The 22232-nt window shown below is 31.2% G+C and overlaps 1 protein-coding gene across 1 annotated transcript in view; it reads left to right on the top strand.

The window, feature by feature from the left end:
* The first annotated feature begins 13126 nt into the window (after positions 1-13126).
* LOC137648306 (protein FAM200A-like) overlaps positions 13127-22232 on the top strand; it is a 15169-nt gene continuing 6063 nt past the window's right edge. The window contains exons 1-2 of the mRNA XM_068381236.1: positions 13127-13134; positions 15243-15256. Coding sequence (XP_068237337.1) covers positions 13127-13134; positions 15243-15256 — 22 coding nt within the window. The remainder of the gene's footprint in view (positions 13135-15242; positions 15257-22232) is intronic.

The following is a 22232-nucleotide window of genomic DNA, read 5'->3' as shown; positions in this document are numbered from 1 at the left end:
CTCCGTATAAGACGAAAGAGGAACAAAAGAAAATAGAGAGGCGCTCAATAGAGAGTATGCCTTCGCCACGCCAACTCCACGGCGTACTTGTACTTCGATGTATTTTCTTCTAAAATTAATGGATTTGTTCTTGGGTCATATACCTCATGTCCACCAAGTCTCGTTGAAATTAGTTCAGTAGCTATTACGTAATGTTGTTCATAAACCAAAAATAAACTAACAAAATATTTGCCATTTATTTAACATTGTGATTATTTTTAAAATCGGTGCAGTAGTTTTTTGTGTAAAGTTACACACAAACAACCAAATAACCTAACAGGCAAGTGTGTATACATACCCTTCGCAAAATTTTCGATTTTTTTTGGGGGGGTGGGGGGTGGGGGGGTGGGGGGGGGGTAACTAACGTGGATAAGTAAAATGGAATAATTGAATAGGGAAATAAAGAATCATTGAGACTTTTCTTATGCAATTTCGAGCCATACTTTATGGCCATGGGTGACTTGGGACATTTTAAAAAGATCCAGGTCCCGAACTTCTTTTATTCATGAATCTCTCTATATCAGTCATGTATAATCAAAGTACGTTTGGGAAATGCAAATCTTTGAAAAGTTAAGGAAATTTATATAGCAGTCATACCCTATATCGATATATATATATATATATATATATATATATATATATATATATATATATATATATATATATATACATGCTCTAAATTTAATTATCATTTGAAAGGAAACAAAGTATTTATCTCTCTCTCTCTCTCTCTCTCTCTCTCTCTCTCTCTCTCTCTCTCTCTCTCTCTCTCTCTCTCTCTCTCTCTCCCAAATAATCTCTACCAAATAATTTAAATAAAATTTAACCTGTTATTTTCAATATTGACAAATAAGAGCCATAGTACATTTTGAAACCTCAACTTTGTACATTGAAAGTTCAATGTACAAAGTTGAGGTTTTTTATTCAGGGTAGAAAGAAATATTCAGTTCGTACTTAATCAATGACGGTATGAAATATTTGACACTTATAGCATGAACATAAAATAGATCATGCAATCTTTTGAGAGAGAGAGAGAGAGAGAGAGAGAGAGAGAGAGAGAGAGAGAGAGAGAGAGAGAGATCTGCGATAACAAACAAGGACAGCCAGCAAGAAATTGCTTTCGCGATGAGCATTGCACGAAAGAGATATGACGAACTCATTCCTTCTTTTTACGTTACAGCAATTCTTCCTTTTGTGAAGGATCTTATCATATGCAGTAAAGCGACCGCGCAATGTTATGTCTGGACAAAACAATATTGCTGGAAAAACAGATCTCACGGCAGAGGAAGAGAAGAAATTGTTTTCCATCAGATGGAAATCACTACCTGGGGCGGTCCTCTAAACCACTTTAGAGGGCTTTCAGTTTAAGCAAAATTAAAGTCTCTATTTGGGAGAGAAAATTATTTCTTTAAGGGGTTTCCACAGCGATAGGTAAGGCGTGAAGGGATAATATTTTTCGGAAATGAAAGTATGTGGAATAATTTTCTTGCTCAGGGCGTATTTTGTACACTTAAAAATGTGCATGAAAACCTGTAAAAATCCTGCAATAAATGTTGCCCGACATTTACCGTTTTAAAAACTGATATATTGATGTAAAAGAGTGATATTATGATCACCAACCCGTAAAAGATAATAAAGTAGGGTAAAATTACGGTCGCTTGAATTTTACTGGAATACTGCTAAAAAAAGTATATTTTTTACGGAGAATTTCCGATTAAAATTACGGTTTTTTAAAGTGTATGTGTATATTTTTTTTCCAAATATGTGACTTGAGGTAGAAAAAAAATTATAAAAAACGGCAAAAGATTAAATAATATATATGACTTACAAACATAATTCTATTACATTTCTTAAGAGAATATAATTGAATCACTCAAAATGTGCCGTAGTTAAAAGTTTCCTCTATCATTCAATATTTAAGGGGTTTGCACAGAGAGGGGTAAAGCGTAAAAACAAAATATTTTCCGAAAGTAAAAGTTTATGGGGCATATTTAAAAAAGGGAGGATGAGTTAGTCCATGTTCCTGAATGGGAGCCGCCAGGCAGGAGAAGAATTACAAGGATTTACAAGGATTTTGGATGCCTCAAAGACTTTCTAGTCCATCCGGGGAGACTTTATTTAATCTTGGGTAGACCAAGAGAAACGTGGCTGATGACAATGCCAAGGTAGGTTGGATCTGAGGATTGGTTGGAGCTCAGAGAGAGGGCCAAGTGAGAGAGAGAGATTGCGTGAATTCATTGATGCGCTATCAACCCCATGGGTGCCAGAGGATTAAGATAAGAAGATAAGATATAAGTATATGAAATTATTTTCTTTTCATTGTATGTTTTGATTGATATGATTTAGCGTTGTGGTGTCCGATGTGATAACGTCCCTGACAAGTAATCGCCAGACTGGGGTTCGAGTCCCGCTCAAACTCTTTAGTTTCTTTGGTCGTTGCAACCTCATCATCTCTGTGAGATAAGGATTGGGGGGTTTGGGGGGGGGGCCTATAGATCTATCTGCTGAGTCATCAACAGCCACTGCCTGGCCCTCCTTGGTCTTTAGTTGGGTGGAGAGGGGGATTGGACGCTGATCATATCTATATATGGTTAGTCTCTAGGGCATTGTCCTACTCAATAGGGCAATGTCACTGTCCCTTGTCCCTGCCATTCATGAACGGCCTTTAAATAAGTTAATATCAGTTTAATCAATCATACTGTGACTTAATCAAACATGTTCCCTGCATTTTATCCCTTAAGGGGTTTGCACAGCGAAAAGTAGAACGTAAAAGGACTATATTCTCTAAAATTAATGTATATGAAATCATTTTCATTTTCATGGCGTTTTGATTGATATGATCATACGTTAGTATCAGTTTAATCCCTCATAATGTAACTTGATCAAGTGGTTTCTACATTGGATCTATATTTATGTTAAACTGACCATCCCTTCACGTCAAGTTAATCATATTCGTGTCAACTACGGCATATATTTATGTCGGGTTGATTCGTCATCGAAAAAGATTAAACTGATTATTCGGTATGTATACTCGCTACTTTATTCTCCACTATCATTAATATGACCAAACAGGATATTTCTATTACTTATAAATACGCCATTGGTAAAAACAAATATCTTCACTTAAACTACCTCTTATCGGTTGTGAAAAAAAAAAAAAAATGCAAATTAGTTAAAGCTCTTAAATGTTTCAAGGTGAGAATTGATTTTAGTCTTCATTAAGCGTAGTTGAAAAAAAAAAAACAGTATTAATTGCATATAGCCACTCTAAAGTGTGTATGATACTGAATCTTATTTTCTATACACTAACTAGCGTACGCTACTCGTCAAAAAGGACTGCTAATTATTGAAGTAGATTTACACACAAACGTACGCACATACAGTTCACAGGTTTAACCATTCCCATCCCCTCTCCCATTCCTCTCAGGATATATATATATATATATATATATATATATATATATATATATATATATATATATATATATATCCAAACATACATATATACATATATATGCATATATATACATACATATAAATATACATATATACACACACACACATATATATATATATATATATATATATATATATATATATATATATATATATATATATATATATATATATATATATATCATGGACTGAGAGGAAAAATAATGATAGGGTATTGGAGAGGAGGGTGTTGGGATAGAGCTTCTAGCCTCAGTGAAAATAAGGTAAATGTGGTGTGTGGCGTCACATAGTGAGAAGACAAGAATTAGAGCCTCTCTCCTGCTGGTAAAAATCGATGGAAGAAGTCTGAGAGGAAGACCTTGACAAAAATATATAGATGGATTGGTGAGAATGGCTTGGGGAGGAATATCTGCACTTTGGGTGCTGCAGAATGCCGGAAATAGTGAGGAATGGCGAACCAAGACTGCCGACATCCTTAATTATTATTATTATTATTATTATTATTATTATTATTATTATTATTATTATTATTATTATTATTATTATTGATGATGATGATAGTACTATTATTATTATTTTTATTATTATTATTATTATTATTATTATTATTATTATTATTATTATTCTTGATGATGATGATAGTATTATTATTATTATTATTATTATTATTATTATTATTATTATTGATGATGATAATAGTATTATTATTATCATTATTATTATTATTATTATTGTTATTATTATTATTATTATTATTATTATTATTATTAGCTAAGCCACAAACCTACTTGGAGAAGCAGGATGCTTTAAGTCCAAGTGCTCTAACTAGGATAAGTAGCCCAGTGAGGAGAGGAAATTCAGAAATAAACAAAATACAAGGCATAAATAAATAATATAAAACATTTTAAGACCAGTAACAACGTTAAAATAGATCTGCCATAAACAAACCACGAAGAGAGTCTTATGCCAGAGAGAAAGTATCCTATACAAAAATGGTATACCATTATTTTTTTTTTTTTCACATCCTTCATGATCAATACGAAAATGGATTGACTTTCAAGTGCCATTTCACGTTTGGAATTGTGTCATTTAAATACCCAGGTAATATACATACTCACATATCGTAAGGCAATGAAACAATATCCAACAGATTTTGTAGATTTGAGAACAAAGCCCTCAGAAGGATATTGGGTGTCAAATGGCAGAACAGGCGATTACTCGAGTGCCATATGTGGATGATATCATGGTGAGGGGTATGTGGAGATGGTTTAGGCGTGCTCTTCGCACTTCCCAAGGGAGATTAGTTCACCAAACATTTAATTGGGCTCCACAAGGCAAGAAAAGAGTTGGAAGACCCAGGCCTACATGGCTGGGGACTATGAAGCGTGAAGCAGGAGATTATGAACGGAGAAGAATTTATCTAAAAGCTCAAGATAGAGACGACTGGCGAAATCTAACTGAGGACCTTTGCGTTAATAGGGGTAGGAGGAGATGATGATGATTATGATAAAAATTCACATATCACATACGCACTTAACAAGGAAAACGAAAGCTAAAGAGACTCAATGAAACGGTGAAAAATAATGAAACAAATATAACAAAGTAATCTAATAATAAGCATACTGGAAATTCTTACCCATTAACTTTTTGATATTGGATGAATTAAACCAAATATTATTATTCGTCTCTCGGAATTTTTGTCAATTAAATAAACAAATGTCGAATTCTAGTCAGAATGAAATGAAGGACTTTTACTATTAAGCTTTGTCACCAACTGCTCCATTGCTGTAAAAGGTACTCTCTCTCTCTCTCTCTCTCTCTCTCTCTCTCTCTCTCTCTCTCTCTCTCTCTCTCTCTCGTCAATTAAATAAATAAAGACGAATTCTAGCCAGAATTAAATTAAGGACTTTTAGTACTAAGCTTTGAGACCAAGTGCTCCATTGCTGTAAAAGGTTCTCTCTCTCTCTCTCTCTCTCTCTCTCTCTCTCTCTCTCTCTCTCTCTCTCTCTCTCTCTCTCTCTCTCTCATTTCTGGTGTGAAATGAGGACTGCAAATTGCTAATCAGGGTGGAGATTAAAATACTTGATTTCCTAATCTGCATTCAGATCCAGGATTACTCAAACGTCCACAAAATATTACTAGACTTTTTTTCCCCGGTTTTCAATCTTTTCAAGTTATGCTCTAGTTTTATAAAATATAACCTCGTTTATATATATATATATATACATATATATATATATATATATATATATATATATATATATATATATATATATATGTCTATATATAGATATTTGTAAATATATAAATGTATAAATATATATATATATATATATATATATATACATATATATATATATATATATATATATACATACATACGTATATATATATATATATATATATATATATATATATATATATATATATATATATATATACATATAATGTATATATATATATATATATATATATATATATATATATATATATATATATATATATACACACATATATATACATACACACACACACACATATATATATATATACATATATATACATAATTCATTTAAAGGATGTAGGAGATTTCATGATAGTAAAACTCCCTGAACTTTATATAAAATGTTGGCAAGAATGCTCTGTACCCACTGCAAGGCAAAACTTTATCATTATATTAATTCACAAAAAGGGAGACACGGAAGACCTGAAAAATGACCGTCCAATAAGTTTAGTCTCAGTAATATATGAAATATTTACAATGATCATATTTGACCGAAGAGAAAGAGGGCTATACTTTAGTCAACCAAAAAAAGCAGGCGTGTATTAGAAGCGGGTATTCAACAACTGACCATGTTCGTGTAATTAACCATCTAATAGTAAAAAAATCAATAGAGGATGACAAACCAATATGTAAGACCATTATGGACCATGAGAAAGCTTTTAATTCTGTCAAAAGCTCAGCAGTAATGAAGTTCTTCAAAGACAGGGACTAGATTAATCTCAAGTTAGAGCACTTGAAGATATCTATATAAGGAAGTAAAGTTAGACTTATGCTTTTACGGACTCTACAAACAGCCGCCGAGAGTTACATTTTGACACCAGGATACGATTAGATGCTATTAATGAGCTAAAACGCTTACTCAAACACCATGAGGTGGTTAGACCTACGTTCTGTATAGGTCAACGACGCACTCTTTGACACAAGGAGTTGATTAGGCCTATGAGGCTATGCATCCACGGAGTTAATAACACTCCAATTGATATCATAAGGTGGTTAGACTTATGTTTTCAGGAGACCTTGACAAGAAATGCCCAGCTGCTGACCGATCAACAAAAATAATTCGAAAAAAGATAAACACCAAACAAAAGTCTAAAAATTGCTATGAAAACTTTGCATACATTATTTCAAATATGCAGAGAATTCCTTACGAAAAGAGTATTAATCATACAAAGAATCATACTTCTAAGTGAATGGAATAACCCAAGATAATGACACCATGAATTTGACTAAAGATTGATAAGTTGTTAACACTTACCCTTGGCGTTGGCAGACATGAAAGACCTGGAAATGAAAAAGAATTGGAGTTAAAAATAAGTCATCGTAATTCATACATATATGTGTGCGTATATACATACATACATACTGTACATAGTTATATATACATGTAAACATTTTACATAAGTTTGCATAATATACCATTAAAGTGCAAACGATGTATAACGATAAAGTTTGTTTCACCATATATCAGCAGTTCGGCATGGATATAATGAAGTAGCCATTTTTTTAGTCTTTATGAAAGCTATAGTCAATATACAATTTCGATATTTGAAAATGCTATATGAAAATTTGATATAAATATCTAATTAATTTTAGAAATTTTATTCTTTGATATAGCTATTAGAATGTTAAAACCGATATTATTTTGACATTATGGCTACGAAAAAGAATTTTTCTATGGTGAAATCATCATCATCATCATAATCATCGTCACCATCTACGCCTTGTTCAGACATTAATTTATATATAAAAAATCGATTCCTTTACACACATCCTTCATAAAAGATATGAACATTGTTCACATATAATAAAAAATTTAGAAATAAACACACATACAATTATATATATATATATATATATATATATATATATATATATATATATATATATATATATTAGAATTGAAACTATAAGAGAGATTACTCGAGTGCCATATGTGTATGAAATCATGGTGAGGGGCAGATGGAGGTGGTTTGAGCATGCTCTTCGCACTCCCCAAAAGAGATTAGTTCACCAAACGTTTAACTAGGCTCGACAAGGAACTAGAAGAGTTGAAAGACCCAGGCCTACGTGACTGAGAACTATGAAGCGTGAAGTCGGAGATGATGAATGGAAAATTAACGAGTTAAAAAGCTCAAGATAAAGACGACTGGCGAAATCTGAGGCACTTGTGTCAATAGGCGTAGGAGATGATGATGATACTTGAAAAAGTTAGATTAAAAATCCATAAAAACAGCAATATATTCTATAAGGATCTTTAGCAATTTTATTATTTATGTATTTTTTATTCATATAATTCTGATTAATACTATAATTACAAGAACATACTTAATATGGATATTATAATCGCCGTAAAACCACCTTTAATTTCATAAACTAGATTTTGTTCTGAGCTACACATTCTGATTATGTTTAAATAGTTGAGAGAGAGAGAGAGAGAGAGAGAGAGAGAGAGAGAGAGAGAGAGAGAGAGAGAGAGAGAGAGAGAGAGACTATCGCTAAACCAACAAATATTTCACATCCGAGTAACGCTAGGCCTAGACCAAATCATATCAATCGGTTTCCCTAATAATTTTCTAGTTGTATTCCAGTGTTATTTTCTATAGTTGGCAAATATTTCCTGCTAATGACTGATAACTAAATTATCATCATTATTATTATACCCTTGTTGGAAAAACAAGAAGCTGTACAGTAAGCCCAAGGGCTCAAACGGGGAAAAAATAGCCCAGTGAGTAAAGGAAATAAATAAACCATGTGAGAAGTAATGAACAATTAAAAGAGAATATTAAAAGAAAAAAAAAACTGTATCAACATTAAAACAGATCTTTTGTATATAAACTGTAAAAAGACTTATGTTAACCTGTACAACATGAAAATATTTGCTGCAAGTTTAAACTTTTGAAGTCCTACAGTCGCTACAGATTCAAACAAGCCTTAGCCTACAGTATTTGCGTCTTCAACTAAAATATGTTATTTAGACGGGGATAAAGAATTCTTTTTCCCACGTCGACTTATCAGTCTATACTTTCAAGCGTGAGCCTCATTATTTATAAATAAACTCTAAATAATCCCATTTCTCATGTAATTCATATGGAAACTAAAAAAGCACGCCTTTCCCAGAATCAATTAATTATTCACAGCTCTTTACATAACAGTTAAAATCCCTGCAAGTTTCATTACTTTACGATTTAAATTGTGGCCGCATGGTTGATGACCAGAACTTGACCTTTTACTTGATCTTGGACTCAACCTTGACCTTCGACCTTGACATGTATTATTTGGCGTGGATTTTCACACACTCAAATATGAACTAAGTTTGAAGTTTCTGCGACAACGATGTCCAAACTTACGGCTGATTACGTGAATTGGACATTTTGTGTAACAGGGACTTTGACCTTCCAAACTTTATTCACTTCCAGCATTTTACATTTCAGTTAGTATCTGAAAGTTTCATTATTCTACGATTAAAAGTGTGGCCAGGAAGCTTTTCATATACAAACAAACACACAAACAGGGGGTACACATACCTCCTTCACACTTCGTTGGTGGAGGTAACAAGAAATGCAATATGCACTTGGTATTAATCCGATTGCTCTTCAATAATAAATTTATGTAGCATCAGAATCTATGTAAAACATTAAAGCAACTTATCAGCATACGTCGTAAGACTTCGTTGTCGAAGAATAACCACTGTGTCATACGACAACGCAATTGATAACTTCACTGGACAAAGACACTATTTTAACTGACACGATGCAACGAATGTACAAATCCCCTCACTTTCAAGGTTTTTTTTCCCGAGAGTTTAAGTTCGCGAGATATATATTTAACGCTTTTAAAAATGATTCTCGACATGTTAAGCTTATCTTTCTACATCATGGTTTATCTCAAATATATCTGTTGCTGATATAGCCAAGATTTAGTAGATAAATTTTCCTTTATTTAATAAAAAAAAAAAAAAAAAGTTTATCAACTCTAAAGGCAATATTGGTGCACAGTTTCATTTAGCGGTTAAACAAGCGACAATAACCGTTAACCAATTATGACTATTCCAGCAAGTATTAATATTGCAATTACCGGTATTCTTGAAGAGAGTTTACCAATGGATTATAGAATAATGAAACTAGCACTATTTTCTTTATTTACCTTTCTTTTTAATGAGCTGTATATCATTATTATTATCATAAGTTAACATGTAGTGCACCATTGATGTGATGAAAATAAATACCTTTAACCGCAAAATTTTTATACTTAATGGAAACAAAATATTCTTGTTACTGCAATCAACTATCTTAAGTATCACTATGATCAGTTTGTAAAGTTATGCGCTAAGAATGGACAGTTATAAAGAAATCTTGAACTGCTGTAAACAAGAACTCACTATTACTGTTGAATTATAAATAAATTCAAATTTGCTCTTAGCGAGTTTCGTGGACTTGAAATATTCTCTGAGATTTCAAAACGATATTCGTTAGCAATTGGGGGCATGAGACTATTAAACAAATCAGGATTTATAATTTCAATCTGGCTGTCTCTCTCTCTCTCTCTCTCTCTCTCTCTCTCTCTCTCTCTCTCTCTCTCTCTCTCTCTCAATTATCACGCTCTTATTATATGTTCGTCCTGTGATTTCTTCAAACAACTAAATATTTATTTTTCCATTGAGCTCATGTATTATATCTGTAGTAAATAATACGATTCCTTCTATGACTTTAAAAGATACCAAAAATGCATAAATGAAATCGTGATAACATCAAACCATCAGACGAGGTCAAACCAAAGAATTATAGTCGACTATGCACTGGCTATAAAATCCTGCCTAGATAGTCGAGTAGAATATACCTATCCTGACATTTTTCTTTAAAGAACTTTTAAAAGCTTATTCTAGTGTGACCATTAATCAAGAAAAAAAAAAGACATTCATTTATGAAATTATGATATACAAGTCAAAGTTATATTGACATTTATCTTCGCTCCTTAAAATCCCATTACTAGTGTAACTACTGAATAATCGGATAGACAACAACGGTAGTTTCTCCGGGAGACAACCAAGTCAAGATTTGATGTTTATAAAGTTTGCGTTTGAAGTTCATATATTGTTTCCATTCGATATCGAAATATATATCAACATCTTTTGATGGATATAGGTAAAGACTATTACAGACCAACTTAATATGTGATATCTATTAGAATTATAAGGCAAATATCACTAATAACCATAAGATGGAGGAGAATGCGCTGAAAATACTTCTCGTGAAGTTCCCACTTAGGGACTCCTATCAAATGAGCGTTTGGATTTTTCCTCATTTTGATACAGTAATTCGCTAAAGTCCGTCAAGTTCGGTTGTCTTTTGTTCAGTGTTGTGATTTTATTATCGTATTCGAGATTAATGTGTCTGCTCATTCACGCTACGGGTTTCCATCGTTGGTAAGGATTTTTGACGTTTACTTATTAATCAATTTGTGTTTATTTCAGATAAGGTTGACGTATGGAAAGTTGTCCAAGAGTGCATGTTTTATTTATTTTTTATATTACCAACAATTGCTTATTGCACCCACAATATTATCGGTTGAAGGTTGATAAAGAGATGGTAGATGACATTAAAACATTAGCATTGACTATTGATCAGGGTGACCAGATTTTGAATTGATTATTAATCAGGGTAATCAGATTTTTAATTTATTATTAATCAGGGTAACCAGATTTTGAATCGATTATTAATCAGGTAACCAGTTTTGAATTGATTATTAATCGGGGTAAACAGATTTTGAATTAATTGTTAATCAGGGTGACCAGATTTTGAATTGTTATTAATCAGGGTAACCAGATTTTGAATTGATTATTAATCAGGGTAACCAGATTTTGAAAATTGAAATAGGGGACGCCTAAATTAGAGAGGTTGTTGAACAATATAGAAACAACTTATGTGAAGCTACCGTAACTCGAAGTCCTCAGCAAGGTCCAGATTGTCCAAGACATACTTCATTGGTTTTTCTTTCAAGTCCAGGACTTACTTTATTGGTTCTTCTTTCAAGTCCAGGATCTTACTTCATTGGTTTTTTCTATTGTTTAAAGTCCAGGACTTACTTCATTGGTTTTTCTCTTGGTTTAAAGTGCGTTCATTGTAGACTTTAGTTACAAGCAGCTGCTCATTGCGTACAGGTACGACAAGCTAACGTTTAACACTGAGACTACCGAGTGATGTGAATCATGCAGCGCTCATGCTGACGTCACTCTGTCTACACTGTTGCCAATATTGGGGGCCGGCTTTACCTCTTATTTTGAAAAATTTCATCAGTATAATGTATTCTTTTCAAATATTGAAAATATGGAGCAAAAGGCGTTCGGCGGATAGTCGGCACGGGACAAATGTCATAAATATAGACCAATCTCTTCAAATGTTACGCTCTACAACTGGCAGGTATTAGGAACAATGTGCATGTTAGACCTATAGGCCTATAAAATGTTGCTATATATTATAGTACAGGATGAACGCAAAGAAAAGGAAATATGCTTGAGTTATGCCTATAGTCAAATGCCATTCCAAAACATAATTTCCAAATAATTTTATCTGTTAAGGCTTATATTCTTGAAATTCCTGCCAAAATGCAGAGTAATGATTCCTGGTATAAGCAACTACATAGATAGCTGCCGGTTGCAGAGCAACAAGAGACCGTGATACCATAACGCGAGAAGTTTACAATTATTACTAGTAATCACAATATTGATCTAATTACACTTCCTCTCAAATTCAATTAGCAAAAACTACCTGCTCTTCTCAGATTGCGCTACAGAATGATCTATAGGCCTAGTCCTACTTGTGATGCAAATATATTCCCGCTAAAAATAACTCTTCCAACGGACGTCTTTCTAACAAATAAGCAAAAGACTACATATATAGTTTTTTTTTTTTTTTTTTTGACCCAGTTATTAACGTAAGGCAGTTATAACAGCGACAGATACAAAGCCGTTTACTCAAAATCCGCTCAGTCGACTGACATGCTGTTGTCGAGTTGAGCTTGACCAATTTTTTCACTGTATATCTCTCTCTCTCTCTCTCTCTCTCTCTCTCTCTCTCTCTCTCTCTCTCTCTCGAATTTAATATGCTAAAATCTAGATTTTAAATAGAGCTCATTAATTACGAAATTCAAAGGTTTCCTCGAATGTATTGTTAAATAATGAGGAAGTTATGGCACAAATCAAATTTTAATGCTATGAAAATTGCTTTTGTAATGATAATTGCAGTCTGATTTAGGGAGTAGTTTGTATAGACATATTTTTAAATGTTCAATCACAACACTTGATGTAACCGAAATCTTGTATGTGTGCAGTGTTCCATAGCCTTATGTAAGATGTACGTGTAAGTGAAGGCCCACACTCATGCGTTCTGACATGAATATGGAAAAGTTGTTGTAGTTGAAGGGTCTTGATTCGCAACAACGTTTCAAGAAATTGCATTCTCTTGACGTAGATTCATAAATGAATTTTTAAGGCTCGATTCTTAGACATGGTGTATGACTTCATGTATGTTCCATTGAATTGTGGTGTGGAGCAAGTGTTCTAATGAGACAGTTGTTGTGGGTCTGGATAAGGTTTGAAAAGAGTAACCTAATAACCAAAGCGCTCGGAAGTGCTTGGTTTATATATATATATATATATATATATATATATATATATATATATATATATATATATATATATATATATATATATATATACACACATATATATATATATATATATATATATATATATATATATATATATATATATATATATATATATATGTGTGTGTGTGTGTGTGTGTGTGTGTGTGTGTGTGTGTAACTGTGCAGCTTTCACACCAGTCATGTCATACCCTTAATCATGGCTCAGTATCGAACTCTCATGACCACAGTGCACCACTTGCCTCTACCTCGTGTGTGTACATCTTTTTTTTTCCCCACGAGCATCTGTTATTTATGAAAAGGAAGATGTGTTTGCAGTTTCCATCATAAATATGAAGAACAAAGGGAAGAGGCAATGCACATTTTTCTCTGGATAGATTACAACGTGAGGCTTTTAGGTGAGGGCTGATTTGCGTGTGATTATGCTGTCAGCAATTTGCAGTCCAATTGAGCTTTGTTAAGTAGGAAATGAAGTAATTTGTGTTCTCTTTTAGATATCGTTTTTTATAACGGGTAATGTGTAACAATAAAGAAGGAGCTTGTTTAAAAAATCCTCAATGTACAGTACGATTTTAATAATGTCAATTTTTATCAATTGTCAAAAAAAAAAAAAAAAAAAAAAAAAAATATCATTTTTGATAGAGGCATATAAGATCAAAAGTCATTTTCGAGGATTTTGTCCTAAGATAATGCTATTATTACCTTCGCCAACTTCGATGCACGAAGGTTATATTTTCATAAGAGTACTCCTATGTATGTATATCTGTCTGCGTGTGTGTTTATGATTCGCATAACTCAAAAACTATTTGCCCGAATCTCAGGACATTCAGTGGGATGATTAGCCGTGCTCCAGTGACACTTTGACTAGATTTTGGAAGTGATTGGGTCAGAGGTCAAGGTCTAGGTCAAGGTCATGAAAAGGTAAAGAATTTCTTTTGGCTATATTATATCGTGGTCAATTTTGATCCGATTTACATGAAACAGGTGCCAAAATGGGCTTAATTAAATTGCCTGCCTTTTTATATACAACATGTTATAGTGATGACATTACCCTTGTTTGTGTATTTATTTGTTTGTAAGTCTGTCTTTCTGTGTTTGTGATTGCCATAACTCAAAAACTGTTTGACCGAATCTTATGAAATTTGGTGTGACGATTGGCCATGATCCAATGACAATTTGATTAGATTTTGGGAGTAATTGGGTCAAAAGTCAAGACCAAGGTCACGAAAAGGTCAACGAGGACCTTTTGCCATATCATGGTCAATTTTTATCTGAGTTGGATGAAACCAGTGCCAAAATGTGCACAGTTAAAAGCCTATCTTGTATTATGTGTTTTGGGATCAAATACCAACTATAACCTAAGTTTTCTTGGTGGCAAAAGGGGCAGTGGCGAAGGTATGCGCTCTATCAAGTGCCCGTTCTAGTTATTATTATTATGATTATTATTATTATTATAGTCATAGTCATCTTAGTCATTGTTATTGTTAGTGATAATAATAATAATAATAATAATAATAATAATAATAATGTGGGGGTTGTTATTTTTCTTGTTGTTGTTCTTGTTATTGTTCTTAATTTGATTAAATATTTTCACTTTATTCAGGTCCCTCATTTACAAATGCCGGGTCAATTTTATTCAAATTTTTCCTGTAAAACGACGTTACTCTGTCCATTTTAAGCCTTATTCTTTAATTAACACATTTAACCTTTAATTCAATTGATGCAATATTTTTAATATTTACTGTTGAATTATTTAATACATCAATTATTGTCATTAATATCCCATCTCTTTTCTTTCCAGATCTCAGGAATTTGGTAAGTGTTAAATTCTGTTTTCAAAATTTGTCATGAATTGGGGGAAGTCTAAAGTCTTCAATATTAGATGGATTAGAAAGATGAGTTGTATATATTAGAACTTTTAGAATAAGAGTAAGACTAGAATGTGTTTACATTTTTCCGGTAATATGAATTAAGATTTTTATTTAATACTTATAATTGGCATATGCTTATTTATACAGTACTAACATTTATATTAGCTTTTTTTTTCTTTTAGCATCCGCTTTGTATATTTTAAAAATATCAAAATACATCTATCCGTTAATAATACTGATTATTTTTTTTTCTTTTTTGTTTAATTTCTCTATTTGTCATTTGTTTATTTATTTTAACATCTATATTAACTTTCGTTTATTTTTTCTTTTTGTTATCCGCTTTGAATATTTCAGAACTTTCAGATTACATATATCCGTTATAATATTAATTATATCTATTGTTATTTAATTTCTCTATTTGTCATATGGTTATTTATTCTAACAACTATATTAACTTTCGTTTTATTTTTATTATTACCCGCCTTGTATATTTTCTAACTTTCAGTATAAGGCTAAGACTAGAAAGTGTTTACATTTATCCGTTAATAGTATTGATATTGATAAAATTTTGTATTATGTAATTTTGCCATTTGTCATATGCTTTTTATTCTAACATTTCTATTAGCTTTCATTTTAATTTTTTTGCTTAATACTAATTTATTGTTTTATATCTGTTTACACATTGGTCTATGTTTTTTTTATTAATACCAATTTATTGTAATATTTTATTTACATATTGATCTATTGTCCATCTGTTTTAACATTTTGTTTCTTGATGTTGTTGGTTATTCGGCTCGTACAATTTTCCATGTAATATTTACGTATGTGTTTATTTATACATACCAATTCATTTGTCTGTTTAATCTTGTTCATTCTTCCATTTAGTAGTTGGTTATTTGTTTTGGTCTCTTAAGGGTTTGAAATGTGCGAGCGATGGACGTATATTTAACTAGCGTATTATGTTCTTAGCTGTTGGCCGTTTCTCAGTTATTCACATATGTACATACCATGCTCGTAGGTTATGAGTTTATATATATATATATATATATATATATATATATATATATATATATATATATATATATATATATATATATATATACAGTGTATATATATATATATATATATATATATATATATATATATATATATATATGTGTATATATATACTGTATATATATATAATGTATATATATGTATATTTATGATATATATATATATATATATATATATATATATATATATATATATATATATATATATATGTATATATATATATATATATATATATATATATATATATATATATATATATATATATATATATATACTGTATATACTGTATATGTATATACATACGTGTAGAAATCACGAAAGCTGACACGTGATGAATATAAAATTTATTATAGCCAAGAAAGGAAAAATGAAAAGACTTGATTGGAGTTAGTACTTTCTTCCATTAAGGACATCAACAGAGTGGAGTCTGTTGATGTCCTTAATGGATGAAAGTAGTAACTCCAATAAAGGCTTCACTTTTCTCTCGTGGCTATATTACAACGTATATGTGTATATATATATATATATATATATATATATATATATATATATATATATATATACATATATATATATATATATATATATATATATATATATATATATATATATATATATGTATATATATATATATATATATTATATATATATATATGTATATATATAATATATACATATATGTATATAGCCTATAAATGTGTGTGTATATATATATATATATATATATATATATATATATATATATATATATATATATATATGTATATATATATGTATATATATATATATATATATATATATATATATATATATATATATATATATAAAACCCCACATTAAATATATATATATATATATATATATATATATATATATATATATATATATATATATATATATATATGTGTGTGTGTGTTTGTGTGTGTGTGTGTGTATTTAATGTGGGGTTATTTGTAAATTAAACATTCCCTTGGTTTTTGTTGTTGTTTGGTGTGCGAAGAAATTTGCTTGCGTACAAACGTTCTCTTTGTTAAAGTATACGTTTTCCCTTCGTCCAGTTGCCTCATACTATTATTTAGTTACTTTTTTCTTTAATTCGTTTTGCATTTCAAATTCCCTTTATGTAGCTAGTATTCTTTTAATATTGATTTATAAATATAAATAAAGTAGTAAAAAATAAGTTAAGCTTTCTAAGTTTGCCATTTTATCTAAATTAAGTTAACAGAACACTGCCACTCCATTTACCTGTTCTCAAGTTATTTGATTCTAATTTCTATGGAACATATTTTCTTTCTCTCCTCTCTTCTCTCCTCTGTCTTCTCTTGGACATTAAACCCGATGTCTCTGACGTTGAAAGGTCTACATTAAATATTCGGCGTCAATGACCTCAGATGTCAGGATGTCTGAAAACTTTAAATCAATCAATCAATCTACATTAAATACTTGTAAAAGCTACATCTTCTTGGCAGCTGAAATGAATGACAAAATTTAATTTTTGGAAGATGACGGGATCTTGCAGAGATAAATAAAAAAAGGAGGTTAACAGGGCTCTTGAAAATCGCATAACAAGCCCATTGCTTGGTTTAATCGGACATTTAGAAGTGTAATGGTGTCATTTGTCTCTTAGGGCTTGCTCTTCACTTCTCGGAAATAGCAATTCTTTAAATATTGAGAGAAAGAATTTTGAAAATTCTTAGTATTTTATAAGGATTTCGGAAATTCTTAGTATTTTATAGGGATATTGGAATTTTGTAATATTTTATGTGGTTTTGGGAATTTCCCATTATTTTATAAGGATTTTAGGATTTCCCAATATTTTATGAGGATTTTTTAATTTCCCTATATTTTATAAGGTTTTTGAAATTTCCCAATATTTTATTTGCGATGGTAAATTTACATAAAGTTACATGCAAGTCTTCCTTTACTTATAGACAGGTTTTGAGTGTTTGGATAAAACATCGATGTAAAAACTTTCAAGTTTAATTTTTAGAAAAGCTAAAGAAACTATCATAAAAAAAAAAAAATTACAATTAGATTATAACCGGAAATGTGTTTTGAAATGACATTTTTTTTGTTAGATAAGAGATATACGTTATTATTTAATAGAGAAATATAATAAGATAATGTATGGTTTTTCCTCAATAATAAAATGCAGTCTTCAACTTACAAACTTAATACTTAATTACTTACTTTGATGGTTGCTTTTCCGGTCTCATATAGTAAGGAAACCCCACTCTCTACAGGACCTCCACTGTCGTTTTACCTTGTTCGTTCAGAGTATTTAACATTTCATATCGTGTATTGTTCATTTACTGTTAAATCGTCACTGTCAAAAGACTCGTGTAATAAGAAAATCTTCAGTTTCCTCTTGAAATCCTTAATGTCTTCAATCATTCAAATGTTTCGTGGGAGCTTATTATATAGTCTCGGGGCCGCATATTTAAAGGCTCTGGAGCCTAAAGTGTACATAAATCTAGGTTCCAACAGTCTGAAACAATCTAAATATTCTCGTGTCGACACGATTTGTTGGCTGCGCAATATGTAGCAATTTTCTCAAGTATTTTGGACGCCCGGGTCTGATAATAGGTTCCACGAATTTTGTTAACTTTCGGCCTAGGGTAAGCCCAGGACCCACATAAATGGGTGGGTCCTGGGTAAGCCTAATCTGAATCCCTTGCCCATGTATTTCCAGATACAAAAGTCAACAAATAGTCGGGTTTCATATGAAATAGATATCAGGCTATCACAAATCTCAATTTGCTTACTGTATTAAATGATATAATATTGTCTTATTACAGTATTTCTTCATCTTATCTTTATACTGTATTAAGCCTAAATGATATAATATTGTCTTATTACAAAAGTCAAAAAATAGTCGGGTTTCATATGATATATATATATATATATATATATATATATATATATATATATATATATATATATATATATATATATATATATATATATATATATCAGGCTATTACAAATCTCAATTTACTTACTGTATTAAATGATATAATATTGTCTTATTACAGTATATCTTTATCTTATCTTTATACTGTATTAGGCCTAAATGATATAATATTGTCTTATTACAAAAGTCAAAAAATAGTCGGGTTTCATATGATATATATATATATATATATATATATATATATATATATATATATATATATATATATATATATATATATATATATCAGGCTATCACAAATCTCAATTTGCTTACAGTATTAAATGATATAATATTGTCTTATTACAGTATATCTTCATCTTATCTTTATACTGTATTAGGCCTAAATGATATAATATTGTCTTATTGCAAAAGTCAAAAAATAGTCGGGTTTCATATGATATATATATATATATATATATATATATATATATATATATATATATATATATATATGTATATATATATATATATATATATATATATATATATATATATATATATATATATATATATATATATATATCATGCTATCACAAATCTCAATTTGCTTACAGTATTAAATGATATAATATTGTCTTATTACACTATTTCTTCATCTTATCTATGTTATTTTCAGTTGGATTTGGGTTTGTAAGTCAGATATTTGTAAGTTTGGGACCTACTGTATAAACCTTGGCTAGGTACATACATTACATGTGATATCCGAAACATTTTGTTTTGAGAAATTAGTAAATTAACATATTTAGTTTGTCCTATAGATGTTAGATGGGCATTTAGTTAAGAAATATTAATACTTCGCGATAATCATTACCTCTGTCAACGAAGTTGGAAGGAGCCTATGTTTTCGTCCGTGTTTGTGTGTGTGTGTTTGTTTGTTTGTTAACATCTTCCTGGCCACAATTTTAATTGTAGAGTAATATAACTTGCAAGGATTAACTGTCATGTGAAAATCTGAAAATTATTAAATTTTTGAAAGTCAAGGTCAAAGGTCAAGGTCAAGTCAAGCAAAAATTGCCAATTCACTTAATCAGACATAAGTTTGGACATCGTTGTCACAGAGACTTCAAATTTTGTTCATATTTGAGTGTCTAAAAATCTACGCCAATTAAAACATGTTAAGGTTAAAGGTCGAGGTCAAGGTCGAGCAAAAGGTCGAGAAATAAGCTGTCGCGGCGGAGGTCTGAGTGGCCCTCTAGTATGTTGAATCTATACTTAATTAATATTTCTATGAACTAGAGTTACTAATTAAGGGAAAGAACATATATACTCTCTTTGAATATGGCAAATTAATCGGAAATTCTCCGTAAAAATATACTGTTCCCAGCCGTATTTCAGTAAATTACATGCGACCGTAATTTTACCATAATTTATTATATTTTCTGGTTGGTGCCCATAATATCACTCCTATATGTCAACAATGGGCAACATTTATTCCACGATTTTTACCGTTTTTCTAATGCAAATTTTTAACAGTGTCGGCAATATAGCAAAAATTCAAAGTAATATACAACGCACTGAAACTTGATGGAAAAAATAATCCTGTTTTACATTTTTGCTGTTTTAATCCACTAAAATCACCTAAAATGGTTAGTGTAATCCCGCACATGATGAAAGTAATTTCACGATATGCAATACAGTATTAATCTCTTCAATCATGCTCAAGTCTCATTACGGTGTATGTAATCTATTGTATTAATCCGATTCCTGATTAGGTAACCCGAAGATAGTTTGAACTCATTACGAATTTTGTTTCGGTTATTTTTTGAAATCCAAGATGGCGGCCATATAGATATCAGGGCAAATGGTGACATTGTTTTTATGAATTATAAAAAAATAAGTTTGATGATCACATTCTAAAAGTTGTTGAGAGAGAGAGAGAGAGAGAGAGAGAGAGAGAGAGAGAGAGAGAGAGAGAGAGAGAGAGAGAGAATTAGTATTATTATTATTACTAGCTAAGCTACAACTCTAGTTGGAGAAGCAGGATGCTATAAGCCCAAGGGTTCCAGGAGAGAAAAATAACCCAGTGAGGAAAGGAAACGGGGAAATAAACTTCAAGAGAAGTAAAAAATAAGAAAGTTTAAAAATAAGATATTTTAAGCACAATAACAATATTTAAACAGACCTTTTACTATATAAATCATACAAACTTGAAATAATAAGAGGAAGAGAAATAAGGTTATGTCCAAGTGTACCCTCAAGCAAGAGAACACTACCCTAAGACAGTGGAAGACCTTGGTACAGAGGCTTAAAGGTTTAAAGGCCGCCCATGAATGGCAGAAGCAAGGGACAGTGACATTGCCCTAGAGACTGACCATATATACAAATGATCAGCGCCTAAACCCCTCTCCACCCTACCTACTACCAAGGAGGACTATGCAATGACTGCTGATGACTCCGAAGATAACCCTACAGGCTCCCCCTAACCCCCAACCTTAGCTCACAAGAACGGTGAGGTTGCAGCGACCAAAAAAAAACTAACGAGCTTTAATAGGACTCGAACGCCAGTCTGGCGATCACCAGTCAGGAGTATTACTACATAAGCCACCATAACCCTATGCATTTTTAATCCAAATGCATTGAGGGATGATTACATGTGCATGTCCTATATCAAAGTACAGTACGTTGACGCGATCATATGAATGTGTGATAGGAGAAGTCGATTTATGTATGGATTCATATCTGATGAGATACATAGTAACATAGACGAGGATTATAAATACGCATATCGAGGCAGAATTTCGCGTATCTGCGTAAAAACTATATCTTTAGATTTGGCGTAAAATGAGAGATATGACGGACAGCGTTCGTAATCTGTTTGTCAACGATAATGCTAATGCGTAGTCTCTCTCTCTCTCTCTCTCAAATCATGCTTAGTCGTTACCAACTGGTTCTCTCTCTCTCTCTCTCT

This window comes from Palaemon carinicauda, chromosome 10 (genome assembly GCF_036898095.1).
Source record: "Palaemon carinicauda isolate YSFRI2023 chromosome 10, ASM3689809v2, whole genome shotgun sequence".
In the NCBI taxonomy this organism is placed as follows: domain Eukaryota; kingdom Metazoa; phylum Arthropoda; class Malacostraca; order Decapoda; family Palaemonidae; genus Palaemon; species Palaemon carinicauda.
The sequence above is the reverse complement of the archived record's forward strand: the minus strand, read 5'-3'. Positions and strand labels throughout refer to the sequence as shown.